Source organism: Carlito syrichta, unplaced genomic scaffold (genome assembly GCF_000164805.1).
Source record: "Carlito syrichta isolate Samal-C Ts95f unplaced genomic scaffold, Tarsius_syrichta-2.0.1 Scaffold315374, whole genome shotgun sequence".
NCBI classification, from domain to species: domain Eukaryota; kingdom Metazoa; phylum Chordata; class Mammalia; order Primates; family Tarsiidae; genus Carlito; species Carlito syrichta.
In genome coordinates, this window is record NW_007259470.1 from 1,095,420 (window position 1) to 1,108,562 (window position 13,143).

Genomic DNA, 13,143 nt, shown 5'->3' on the forward strand with positions numbered 1-13,143 from the left:
ATAAAGTCCTAACCAGTTTAACACAAATCCTCCCAGTAACATCCCATTTGCCTCAGTTCTTATTACTCTAAGCAACATTTTTTATTTTCAACAAAAAAATTGCAAGGCATTCCAAAAGGCAAAAATAATAATAAAATAATTTTTTAAATGCTGTCCAGAGAGGCAAAACAAGCATCATAATAAGACTCACATACAATACAAATGTTGAAAGCATCCAGCAAAATATTAAAAATTACTATGGCTATTATGTTACAAGCTATGATGGAGAAAGTAGACAGTATGTAAAAGGAAATGGGTTATGCAATCAAATGAATGGAAATGCTGAGAACGTATTAAAGAAAACTCTAGAAATCAAAATGGTGGAGAAGGAAGAATTTAAAAATAATAAAAACATAAATTATTTCCATTATATAGCAAATGAAGACACATTGGTTAATGTCAACTCATTGATATACTTGAGAAGGTCAAAAAAGAATCACAAAGATGAAGATATTCTGCAGATATGTCAGTAGAAACTTCCCCAACTGAAAGAGAAAAAAAGAAAGAATAAAACAGAACAAAACAATCAAGAACTATGTGACAATTTCAAAAGGTATACATATACACAATTGAACTCCAAGAAGGGGAAGAAAGAGACACTAGCAGAATAAATACTTTAAGTAATAATCCCTAAAACTTTGCAAAATTAATGTCAATGATAAAGTTGCATAATCAGGAAGCTTAGAGAACACAAAAAAGAATAAATAAATATATATATTTTTAATTGTAGAATGGTGAGGCATATATTCTTTTTTTTCCCTGATATTAGGGAGGATTCATCAAGTCTTTTATCATTATGCTGAGTTGATCAATGAAATTATACTGCTATATAAGGAAGTATTAACCCAATGTAAAAGAAAAATAGAGCAAAATAGAAAAACCAAAAATACATGGGACATACAAAAAGAAAAGTAAAATGACAGGAAATTTAAGTATATCAACAACAATGTTAAAGGTAAATGGATTAAGTCATCAAATTCAACCAAAAGTAACAATTTTTGATCTGGATAAAACACAAAATTCAACTATGTACTATCTACAGGAGACACACTTTAGATTAAAGATAAAACTATGCTTAAAGTAAAACCATAAAAAGTTATACCTCAGCCTGTAATCCCGCACCTTTGGGAGGGTGAGGTGAGTGGATTGCCTGAGCCCATGGATTCAAGACCCGCCTGGGCAGCAAGACCTCATCTCTATAATAAATAAAAAAATCAGCCAGACGTGGTAGCGCATGCCTGTAATTCCGGTTACTTGGAAGGCTGAGGTGGAAGGATCGCCGGAGCCCAGCAGGTCGAGGCTGCGGTGGCTGGGCGCGGCCACTGCACTCCAGTCTGGGTGACAGAGTGAGACTCCAACTCAAAAAAAAAAAAAAAAAGTTATACCATGCAAATAACAATCACAGAAAAACTGGACTGGCTATAATAATACCAGGAAAAAATAGGTTTCAAAATAATATGTTACTTTTGATAAAGATGAACACTTTATAACAAAGAGGTTAATAAGCAGAAAAATGTAAAAATTATGAACATCTATATGTATATGTATATAGAGAGTGAGCATGCATACATAAAGAAAAATTACATATAGAAAAATATATATGTAATACATAAACAGTATGTAAAGAAATACATAAAAATTGACAGAAAAAAGAAAGACATAGACAATTTAACAATCATAGCTGGAGTATTTAATACTACACACTCAATAGCCAATAAACTAGGTACCTAGATCGAAGAAAAATAAGAAACCAAAGCACTTGAATAACAATATAACTTGACCTAACAGATATCTGTGGAAAACTCCTCTCTGTAGCATTGGACCCCACTATTTTTAAATAAACTTGAGATTTCCTTCAGTTTAGACCATATACTATGCTATGAAGCTACCTTTAATAATTTAAAAACAGCCGGGCTTGGTGGCTCAGCCTGTAATCCCGTGCCTTTGGGAGGCTGAGGTAAGTGGATTGCCTGAGCCTGTGGGTTCAAGGCCCACCTGGGCAACTTGGTGAGACCTCATCTCTACAATTAATCAAAAATTAGCCGGGCATGGTAGCATGCGCCTGTAGTTCCAGCTACTTGGAAGGCTGAGGCAGAAGGATCGCCGGAGCCCAGCAGATCAAGGCTGCGTTGGCCGGGCTGCGTTGGCCGGGAGCAGCCACTGCACTCCAGTCTGGGTGACAGAGTGAGACTCCAACTCAAAAAATAACAATAATTTAAAAACAGAATACAATGTATGTGTTCTGAATATAATAGCATGAAATTATAAGTCACTAGAAGGGAAAAATTTGGGAAGCAAAAATACGTGAAATTTTTGTACATATTTATAGTGATGTACATACATGTGATATTGTGCATATTTATATGTGATATTGCATGCATATTTATAGTGTATATGTAATATTTTAATACAAGTAGGCAATGAGCAGTGATCAAATCAGGATAATCGGGAGGTTCACTGCATTAAGAGTTATTTCTTTGTGTTAGAAACATTCCAATACCACTCTTTTAGTTATTTTAAATGTACAATAAATTTTTCTTAGTTAAAATTTGAGAAAATTAAACAATACTCTTCTAAATAATGAATGAGTAAAAGAAGAAATCTAGGAGACTTCTGGCAAGGTGATGACGGGGCAGCATGGTCTGTGAGATCCTCTGTGAAAGAGAACACTCATAAAGACCCTAGCTCTCTCCCAAGGGCTGCAGCTCCCATCTTCTGCAGCCTGCTCTTCACAGGGAACTCAGCTGCCACGGTCACCTGCCATCACTACTCAGATATCACGGTCTGGGCTGCTCCTGCAGTCATGAATGCCGCCACCGTGGTCGTTCCCAGCTCATGTCTGAAGTGACCCACAACTTCAGACCGTGAAGCCCCTGCAAGCAGGATCTTCTGAGATCACTGCTGCCTGGCTGCTGCCGCCGCTGCCACACCACACCCCTAGCCCAGAGACAGGCCTATGGTACTCCCCCATGTATGGAGAAACTGAAGCAGCAGGTCACGGATCCGTAACCAGCTAACTCTCTTCTGGACTGCAGTCATGAGATAGCACCACCTTCTGGGGATCCAAGCAAAATAGATTTTGCTGACCAGTAGAAAGCTTGAAGTCAGAGCTGTAGCTGCTGCTGCCGCCTCCAAGGCAGCAATTACACATCGCACCGCCTGTGTCTGAGGGGAGCTGCAGCCATCCCTGACAAGGCAGCCATTGCACATCACATGACCCGTGCGACCTTGAAGCCCCTGTGACCAAGATCTGCTGAGGTCTACTACCACCGTGAGGTCCTGTCAGGCCGTGGGTCTCCTCCCGTGTGCCTTGAGGCAACATCTCCCTCCCCTTAGGGGTGGGTGAGCAGCTGAGATAAAGACCATCTGGAGCGAGGGATAACACCATCTGCTGGTGATTCAAGGTAACAACACCGAAAGGGGAAAAATGGAAGCCTGACAGACACAGACCAGATCTGAGTGGTGAACAGGGCAGTCGTGAACTGAGTGATGATATGAACTGCCCTTCACAACAGGCCAGGGTCAACTGATCCTAACTGTGAACAAACTTACCAGCCTGAAAAGACAGCTAGAAATCAGAGCTGAAAGGACATTCAACTTAAACAAAAAGTCTCAGAGTGTGCTTGATTGGTTCTGTTAGTCTACTGACTTGATTCTATTCCTTCTGTTTTGTTCCCCCCCTTTTTTCCTCCTTCTTTTCCCTTCTTTTCTTCTCTCCATAAACCATATCTTTGTATAGAGGAATAGCACTCCAATAAGGAGGTTGGGGAGCTTGTATGTTAGTAATATTGTATGTTTTAGGGTTTTTTTGTATGGTAGTTGGTTAGTTTGTAGCTGTGGTCTATTCTTTTTATATGTTTCAATTTTTGTCTCTCTCTCCATTTGTTGGTACACTTGTCTGTTTTCCCCCTTACTCCTCTCTCTCTCCACCCCACTCTTCCCCCCACTGCCTGCTCCATTCTCTTCCCTCTGTTAACCACATTTTATTTCAGGGAGTAAACTTACAATCCCCCTGCATGAACAGATTCCAAGGTAGTGGGAAGTGGGTTTCAGATTATTCGGCAGATGCCAGGACCTGCAGATAGATTTTGAATCACAGCTCCCCCCTTAAGTAAATCTCAAAACTGCAAAAAGGACCACTCCCAACCTACAGTGCAACTCCAGAATTGAACAAAGAGGACATACATAAAGAAGAATAGGAAATTGAACAAACAGAAGTAGAAACAACCCCTCCACCCCTAAATAACAGAACTAAAGAAGATAGTGATGTGGAGGGAAGGAAAAAGTGGGAAAGGGGGGAAAAAAACCAACAAAAAAACCCTGCACAAATGAAGAAAAGCCAAAAGAAGAATATAGGTCTCACACAGACCCCTGGGAGATCAGCACTGAGAAAACAGACTTTGGAATACAAACAATGAAGAGCCCCCAGAATGACTGGTCACATGAAACAAACCCAGACATCAAGACATTAATAGAGAGAATACAAAAAATCAAGGAGAGACAAGAGGAAAATAGGAGGGAGCTGATGTCAGAAATAACAGCAGTAAAGAATACTGTGATGGAAATAAATAACAAACTAATAAGCATGGAAAGCAAAATTAACCAAGCAGAAGAAATAATCTCAGAGCTCGAAGACCAAAATATAGAACTAACCCAAACTGTCCAAAACATGGAAAAGAAGCTCAAAAAGACTGAACAAAACATTCAAGAAAAGAATGATTACTTTAAAAGACTGACCTAAGAGTAACTGGCCTTCCTGAGGGAGAGAGAGAAACAGAGGCCACACTGGAACAAACTATTCATGAAATCATTCAAGAAAACTTCCCTCATCTCATCAATGATGCAAAAATTCAAACACAAGAGATTCAGAGAACCCCTGCAAGAAAACAAATGAGAAGACCAACTCCCAGACACATAATAATTCACCTAAACAAAGTAGGTATGAAAAGAAAAAATCCTAAAGGCAGCAAGAGAAAAAGGTCAGACTATCTACTAGGGATGACCAATTAGAATAGCAGGAGATTTATCTACAGAAACCCTCCAGGCTAAGAGAGCTTGGAGCCCTATCGTCAAAGTTCTAAAAGATAAACAATTTCAACTGAGAATAACCTACCCAGCCAAGCTAAGCTTCATCAGTGAGGGAGAACTGAAATCTTTTCCAGATATCCAATCCTTAAGAACCGACACTGCCACCAGACCACCTCTACAAGAAACACTTAAGAAAGTATTGAACACGAAGAAAAAGAAAAAAGCACAACAACGTTCTTCACAAGAGTACAGGCAAAAGATTGAAAACACACATGAACCAACACCAGAACCAAAAGAAAGACAACACACAAAGAGAAAGAACAACAACTCTGTAAGAAGATTATGATAGGGATCAACTCTCACATTTCAATAATTAGCTTGAATGTGAACAGACTACACGCACCAATGAAAAGACATAGAATGACAAAATGGATAAAATATCACCAGGCAATAATCTATTGCCTTCAAGAGACTCACCTCACTAGAAAGGACACTCACAGCCTCAAAGTAAGAGGATGGGAAACAAATTGAATTTTCAGGAAAACGGAACACAAAAGAAAGGAGGAGTCGCAATCTTAATCTCAGACAAAATACCCTTTAAGCTATCAAAAATCAAAAAAGATACAGAAGGCCACTACACAATGATAAAAGGTTCAATCCATCAACAAGAAATATCCATCCTAAACGTATATGCAACCAACATAGGAGCACCAACTTTCATAAAGCAGCTTCTAGGTAAACTAAAAAAAGATATCGACCCCAACACCATCATAACTGGGGACTTTAATACCCCACACACAACCCTAGACAGATCATCAGGACAAAAAATCATCAATGAGATCTGGAACCTCAATGTGACTCTTGACCAAATGGACTTAATTGATACCTACAGAACCCTTGCCCAAAGACCACAGAATACACATACTACTCATCACCACAAGCAACGTATTCTAAGATCGACCACACACTTGGCCATAAATCAAGCATAAGCAAATTTAAAAGGACTGAAATTTTACCATGCACCTTCTCAGACCACAGTGGAATAAAAATAAACATTAGCACCAACAGGGTTCCCCCAAAACCCACAGACATGGACACTAAACAGCATGATGCTAAACAGCTCCTGGGTCAATGATGAAATCAAAACAGAGATCAAAAGATACCTGGAAACAAGGAAAATGTAGAAACATTGTACCAAAATCTCTGGGACACCATGAAAGCTGTAGTAAGAGGGGAATTTGTATCCCTACAATGCACATGAAGAAAATGGAAGGATCACAAATTAACATCCTAACAAGCCACCTAAGGAAGCTGGAAAAACAAGACCACAAAAACCCTAATTTCAGCAGAAGAATCCAGATCTCCAAAATAAAAGCCCAAATCCAGGACATAGAAGACAAAAAGACAATACAAAAAATCAATGAAACAAAAAGCTGGTTCTTTGAAAGGATAAACAAGATCGATGGTTCCCTAACTAGACTGACCACAAAAAAGAAGAAAAAAACCCCAATAAGCACAATCAGAAACATAAAAGATGAAGTCACATCTGACCCTGAAGAAATACAAAAGATCATTAGAGACTACTATGTACACTTGTATGGAAACATACTTGAAAACCTCAAGGAAATGGAGGACTTTCTGTCATCACACAACCTGCCTAGGTTGAAACAAGAAGAAGTTGAGACCCTAAATAGACCAATAATAATCAAGGAAATTGACTATGTAATAAGAAAACTACCTACAAAAAAAAAGCCCTGGACCAGATGGCTTTCCAGCAGAATTCTACAAGACATTTAAGGAGGAGCTGATTCCAATCCTACTGAAGGTATTTCAGGCGACTGAGAAAGATGGAACCCTCCCCAAATCATTTTATGAAGCTAACATCACATTGATACCCAAGCCAGGGAAAGATCCAACAAAGAAAGAGAACTACAGGCCAATATTTTTGATGAACATAAGATGCTAAAATTCTCAACAAGATCCTAGCAAACCGGATTCAACAATACATCTCAAAAATCATCCATCATGACCAAGTAGGCTTCATCCCTGGGATGCAAGACTGGTTCAACATTCATAAAACCATAAACGTAATTAAATACATCAACAGTTGTCAAAACAAAAACCACATGATTACATCATTAGATGCAGAAAAAGCTTTTGATAAAATCTAGTACCCCTTCTTGATAAAAACCCTCGAACATCTAGGCATATGAGGAACATACCTCAAAGTAGTAAAAGGCATCTGCGAGAAACCTACAGCCAGCATACTCCTAAACGGACAAAAATTGGAACCATTTCCCCTGAAAACTGGATCAAGACAAGGATGCCCACTCTCACCCCTCCTGTTCAATATAGTATTGGAAGTCCTGGCTAGAGCAATCAGACAAGAGAAGGCAATCGGGTATCCAAATAGGAAAAGAGGAAATCAAATTATCTCTCTTTGCAGATGACATGATCATGTACCTTGAAAACCCAAGAGAATCTGTCAAAAACTTCTTTACACTGATAAAGGCCTTGGGCAAAGTCTCAGGATATAAAATAAATGTGCAAAAGACAATCGCATTTCTTTACACCAATAATAAACAGAAACCCAAATAAAAAGCACAATTCCATTCACAATAGCCACCAAAAAAATGAAGTACCTTGGCATCTTCCTAACCAGAGACGTGAAACACTTGTACAGTGAAAACTACAAAACTCTCCTCAAAGAAATCAAAGATGACACAAACAAGTGGAAAAATATGCCATGCTCATGAATTGGAACAATCAACATTGTGAAGATGTCCATCTTACCTAAGGCAATCTACAGATTCAATGCAATACCTATCAAATTACCAGCAACATTCCTCTCAGACCTAGAAAAAACAACACAGGAATTCATATGGAAACACAAACGACCAAGAATAGCCAGAACAATCCTCGGCAAAAAAAACAAAGCAGGTGGTATCACATTACCAGATTTCAAACTTTACTATAAAGCTACAATCATCAAAGCAGTTTGGTATTGGTATAGGAACAGGCATGTAGATCAATGGAATAGTATTGAGATTCCAGAAGCAAAACCTCAATTTCTCAACCAACTCATCTTTAGCAGAGTCTGCACCACCTACCACTGGAGAGAGGAGAACCTATTCAGTAAATGGTGCTGGGAAAACTGGCTGACCAGATGCAGAAGATTGAAACAGGACCCCTATCTATCCCCATACACAAAAATTAAATCCAAATGGATCAGAGACCTAAATGTAACACCTCAAACCGTAAGAACCTTAGAAAATGAAGGACATACCCTCATGGAAATTGGAACTGGCATCAAATTCCTGAACAAAACCCGAAACGCACAGGCCATAAGGGATAAGATTGACAAGTGGGACCTCATTAAACTGACAAGCTTCTGCAAAACCATAGAAACCATCAAGAGAGCAGGGAGACAACCTACGGACTGGAAAAAAGTATTTGCCAACTCCAGGACTGACAAAGGCTTAACATCTTGGATCTACAAGGAACTAAAATATGTTGAAAAGAAAAAAACAAACAACCCCTTATAAAATGGGCAAAAGATATGAACAGACACTTTACAAAGGAAGACATCTGAGCAGCCATCAGACACATGAAGAAATGCACAACCTCACTAATCATCAGGGAGATGCAAATCAAAACCACACTGAGATACCACCTAACTCCAGTCAGAATAGCAATTATCAACAACTCAAAAAATAACAGCTGCTGGAGAGGGTGTGGCGAAAAGGGAACACTTCTACACTGTTGGTGGGAGTGTAAACTAGTGCAACCTCTGTGGAAAGCAGTGTGGCAATTCCTAAAAGCTCTAAACATCAACTTCCCATATGACCCTGCAATCCCCCTACTGGGAATATACCCTGAAGAACTCAAATCACTTTATAAAAAAGATACCTGCACACGAATGTTTATCACAGCATTGTTCACAATAGCAAGAATCTGGAAGCAACCATACTGTCCATCAAAAGAGGACTGGATTTAAAAAATGTGGTACATGTACACGATGGAATACTATGCAGCCATAAAAAAGAACAAAATCATGAATTTCGCAGCAACTTGGATGGAGCTAGAATCTATAATACTGAGTGACCTCTCACAGAAACAAAGATCTGAGTCTCACATGTTCTCACTCATATAGTGGACCTTGATCATCCAACGCACTACCATAAGAAAATGACTGACAGTAGTGGGAAACAGTGGGGGGGAAAGGGGAAGGGATGGTAGTAAACATCTGTCTGGGGACGGGGAGACACCTGTTATCAACAAGGGGGCCTGAATGAAGCATATTTGTATACCTGACCCTTAACTGTACCCCACAATATCATAATAAAAAATACTGATTTAAAAAAAAAAAGGAATGAGACATTTTGACATTAGACGTAACTATCAGATGTAAATCGTATGTTACCCATTGATTAAAATTTATAGAGTAAGGTAACAAAAACAAGATACGGGACAGAAGAAATTAGTATAGTTTAGTAAAACATATTTCATTAATTTCTCTCATTGGAAATGAAAATCCACTTGTTTGGAAAGACTTAGAAACCTGTGGTTAACTGTAGAACGTCTGTAGGGTTCCTGAAACATAAATACAACTCTAAGAACCTAAACCGTTGTTGGCAGTAAGTACAAACTATATTTTGAAGTATTAATAAAATTAAATAGAAGGAATGAAAAAGAAAAATCCAGCATATTTTGTTTGTTTCTGTTCACTAGGTTTTCACCCTAATAATGATTTCAGCTACTTTTCAAGATTTAAAAAATGTCTTTCATTTCTCAGCAGTATCTGCTTTTCTCTTTCTCTCATTTCTTTTTGCATCCTGCCAATCCCTAATCACAGGCCAACCAGTCTGCCTCCGTCATGCTTTTAGAATGTTCTTCTCATTAGTTCCTAACTCTGTTCTTCATCCCAGTGTTTTTCTTCTTGCGTGCAGTTTATACTTCATTCATAACTTTTCTATTCATTCCTTTCTTCAGCTTTCTTCTTCTTAGTACACAGGTAGCATGGTTACTGTCCTTCAGCTAAAAAGATCTAAGTTCATGTCTTGGCACCTCCACATGTTTCCTGTGTGATCTTAGATGAATTAATGAACTGCAATAACCCTAGTTTATGTCTCTGTAGAATTGAATGTTAATATCATGATCTTCCCAAATTTTGGGGAGGATGAAAATGGGATGCTCCATATCCATGCAAAACAGATAGCACATTAGCAACTACACTTTAAGTCTTAAGTGTTAGCTATTAACTGTTGCTACTACGAGTGTATTTTATTACACAGCAATTTCTGTCCTGTGAAGGATGCTTGTGTTAGCATTTTTGCAGTCAAAGGTTACAGCAGCGATCTTTCGGGATGGTAAATGTGGAGGAAGACAGCAATCTGTGTTTTAAAGAGATAGACGAGATCATTACAGGGAGGAAGGGATGCTCCCTGGTTCATATGAAGCTGCTGGTTGTTTCTAAGTTACCATCACCTTGTTTTTCAGGATTCTCTATCCTTTTTGCTTCTGTTGCCTGCCTCTATACCTCTTCTGTTATCATAAGACATATAATAAAAATGAAAGAGAATTCAATAAGAACAGTTTTTTTTAAAAGAATGAACATTGGTGAACTGTTGGCTAGAATTGTATTTTGTATTTACATCTGGACTTAATTTATTCACCTGACCTTTGGCATCCGGTAACATAAATAAAAAATACTGATCATAATAAGGAATAAGCTCCTCTTAACCCTCTGGAATTCTTCATATCACTAATACAGATTCCACCAGAAAAAGAAAATAATCAGTTAAAGTCACTTATTAATTTGATTAGAATGCGTACTACTTCCAAGTATCTTAGGTTTCAGAATTATTTTATATCAAACACACTATATGGCAAAAGTCAAGGTATTATGTATTTTGCTTAAAGTTAGGGCTTTTCAAGTGTGTGTGTGTGTGTGTGTGTGTGTGTGTGTGTGTGTGTGTGTCCTTATCATAGGACTTTTCCAGAACAGACATAGTAACATTTTCTATTGTTAATCTGACCACAGGAATGCTACAGAAGCATTTTTGATCACTTTAGTACTTGTGATGTCTATTATTGTTTACTGTTTATATACGATTTATATTTTCATCACCTACCTAGAGCTTATGTTCTATATAATACATGCTAAATATTGGGCTTTCTTTTGTATACTGAATATTGGACTTTATGTCTTAAATTATACATTTAAATGAGCAAATAAAAGCAGAAGGAGACAAAAGAAACAGTCTCAAATGCAGAAAAGGAATAGATGGTACTGGTCATATTAGTTTCTCTACCGGCTATTGTCCTGGGATGGGGATGGAGAGAATACACAGAAAAACCATGTGAGAGACTTCGCTTAATTGATTTTTTTAAAGTCAACTTATTTCTCTGGAATTAAACAGTTGATTTACTCTTTCAGGCAGGAGAAAACAAAGGATGGAGTGGTCCAAAGGCTGGGTTTCCTGAGCCAACAAATAACAGTAAGTTTTCATTTCTATGTTATCTGTGTTTGGTGTCCATCAGTGGTTCAGTAACGCTATCACTGGGTATTGATTGAGTCCATCTGGGCCCAAGATGTCATGGTAAGTATTGTGGAGTGTACAAAGGAGTTGTGGTGTTTGTGCTTCTGGAACTGACAGCAGACTGGAAAACTAAGATAGGCACTCAGATCCTTCACACAACTAAACCATTGTAGATGGAGTACCATTTAATCTATGTAGTGATGGCATTCTTTTTAAAGTTGTCATTTTTATTGAAACAACCTTATAATAATATAAAAATAATTTTGATAATTTTGATAAAAACAGCAATTATCTACAAGTTGGTTTTCCTGTCAGATCAATTTTCAGAGTTCCAATTGTTTTTATGTGTATACATATTTTTATATAAGTATAATTTGTATAAAATTTTTGTTCTGTTGTTTGCATTTATCATAGCCATAAGTATTTTTTACATCTTGCTGCATCATTAGGGTTTTTAATATTTTATTAAAGTCACTAAGTAAAATATCAGATATGTAAGAATAAAATTGCTCAGCTTTGTCCTGTATATAGTATTATCAGACACTTAAAATCAGCTTTAGTTTATTTATTTATTTTTAATGTATGTCATCAAGATTTTCGAGATGATGTTTAGATATTTTTCCTTAATACTCTTACCCTTCCTCATCTTTTGAAAAGCATCTATTTCACTGTAGTGACCATTTTACTGTAAATCAGTAACACAAAACATTTGACCAGTGAAACACCAGTCTATCTCATTTCTAACTCTATCATTTTTCTTTACAACTGTTGGACATTGAAAAGGCTTACATCAGTAAACTGTCATAATGAAGTGTTTTTAGACTTTGATATTAGTGATGCATCTCTTAATGTATAATGAAATTAATAGCAAATTCTTATCAGATAATGTACATAAGAATTGAATTATTGGAGCATCAAAACTAGCTTCTTGAAAAGAATATTTTAGTGAGTTAGTGGTATTTTGGGATTTACTTTCTGGGAATAATGTAAATTAATGTGCCTCTGAGCCCTTGGACTATATATATGTAAAAGAGGTTTGAATGTGATGGACTTAGTACATAATCCAAGGAGAAAAATGAGATTGGTTCAGGATTTTTAGAGTTTGTATTTAATTCCTTTCATGTTTGAATATATTGATTTGGTAAGGGAATACGAGATACTTTAAATTGATTGCAGTTTTATGTAAAGTATTTAGCACACAGTACCTGTTTCCAGTAAGCATGGAGTGAATGTTGAGTTCCTTCCATGTCTCCTCCCTCTTTTTTTTTTTTTTTTGGAAAAATGATATAATTTGGCTGGGCTAGGTGCCTCAACCTCTAATCCCAGCCATTTGGGAGGTTGAGGTGAGTAGTAGATTGCCTGAGCCTGCGGGTTCGAGACCAGCCCGAACTTGGTGAGACCTTATCTCTACAATAAGTCAGAAATTAGCTAGACATGGTAGCATGCACCTATAGTTCCGACTACTTGAAAGGCTGAGGTGGAAGCATCACTGGATCCCAGCAGGTCAATACTGGGGTAGCTGTGAGCATGCCAC

The 13,143-nt window shown here is 37.6% G+C and overlaps 1 protein-coding gene across 1 annotated transcript in view; it reads left to right on the plus strand.

Annotated features, from left to right (window-relative positions):
• Positions 1 to 445: 445 nt before the first annotated feature.
• The window catches only part of LOC103275237 (double-stranded RNA-binding protein Staufen homolog 2), a gene marked incomplete at its 5' end in the record, with an annotated part of 189,625 nt that continues 176,927 nt past the window's right edge, over positions 446 to 13,143 (plus strand). Inside the window, 2 exons of the mRNA XM_021706243.1 lie at positions 446 to 463; positions 11,507 to 11,567. Of these exons, the coding sequence (XP_021561918.1) occupies positions 446 to 463; positions 11,507 to 11,567 (79 nt within the window). The remainder of the gene's footprint in view (positions 464 to 11,506; positions 11,568 to 13,143) is intronic.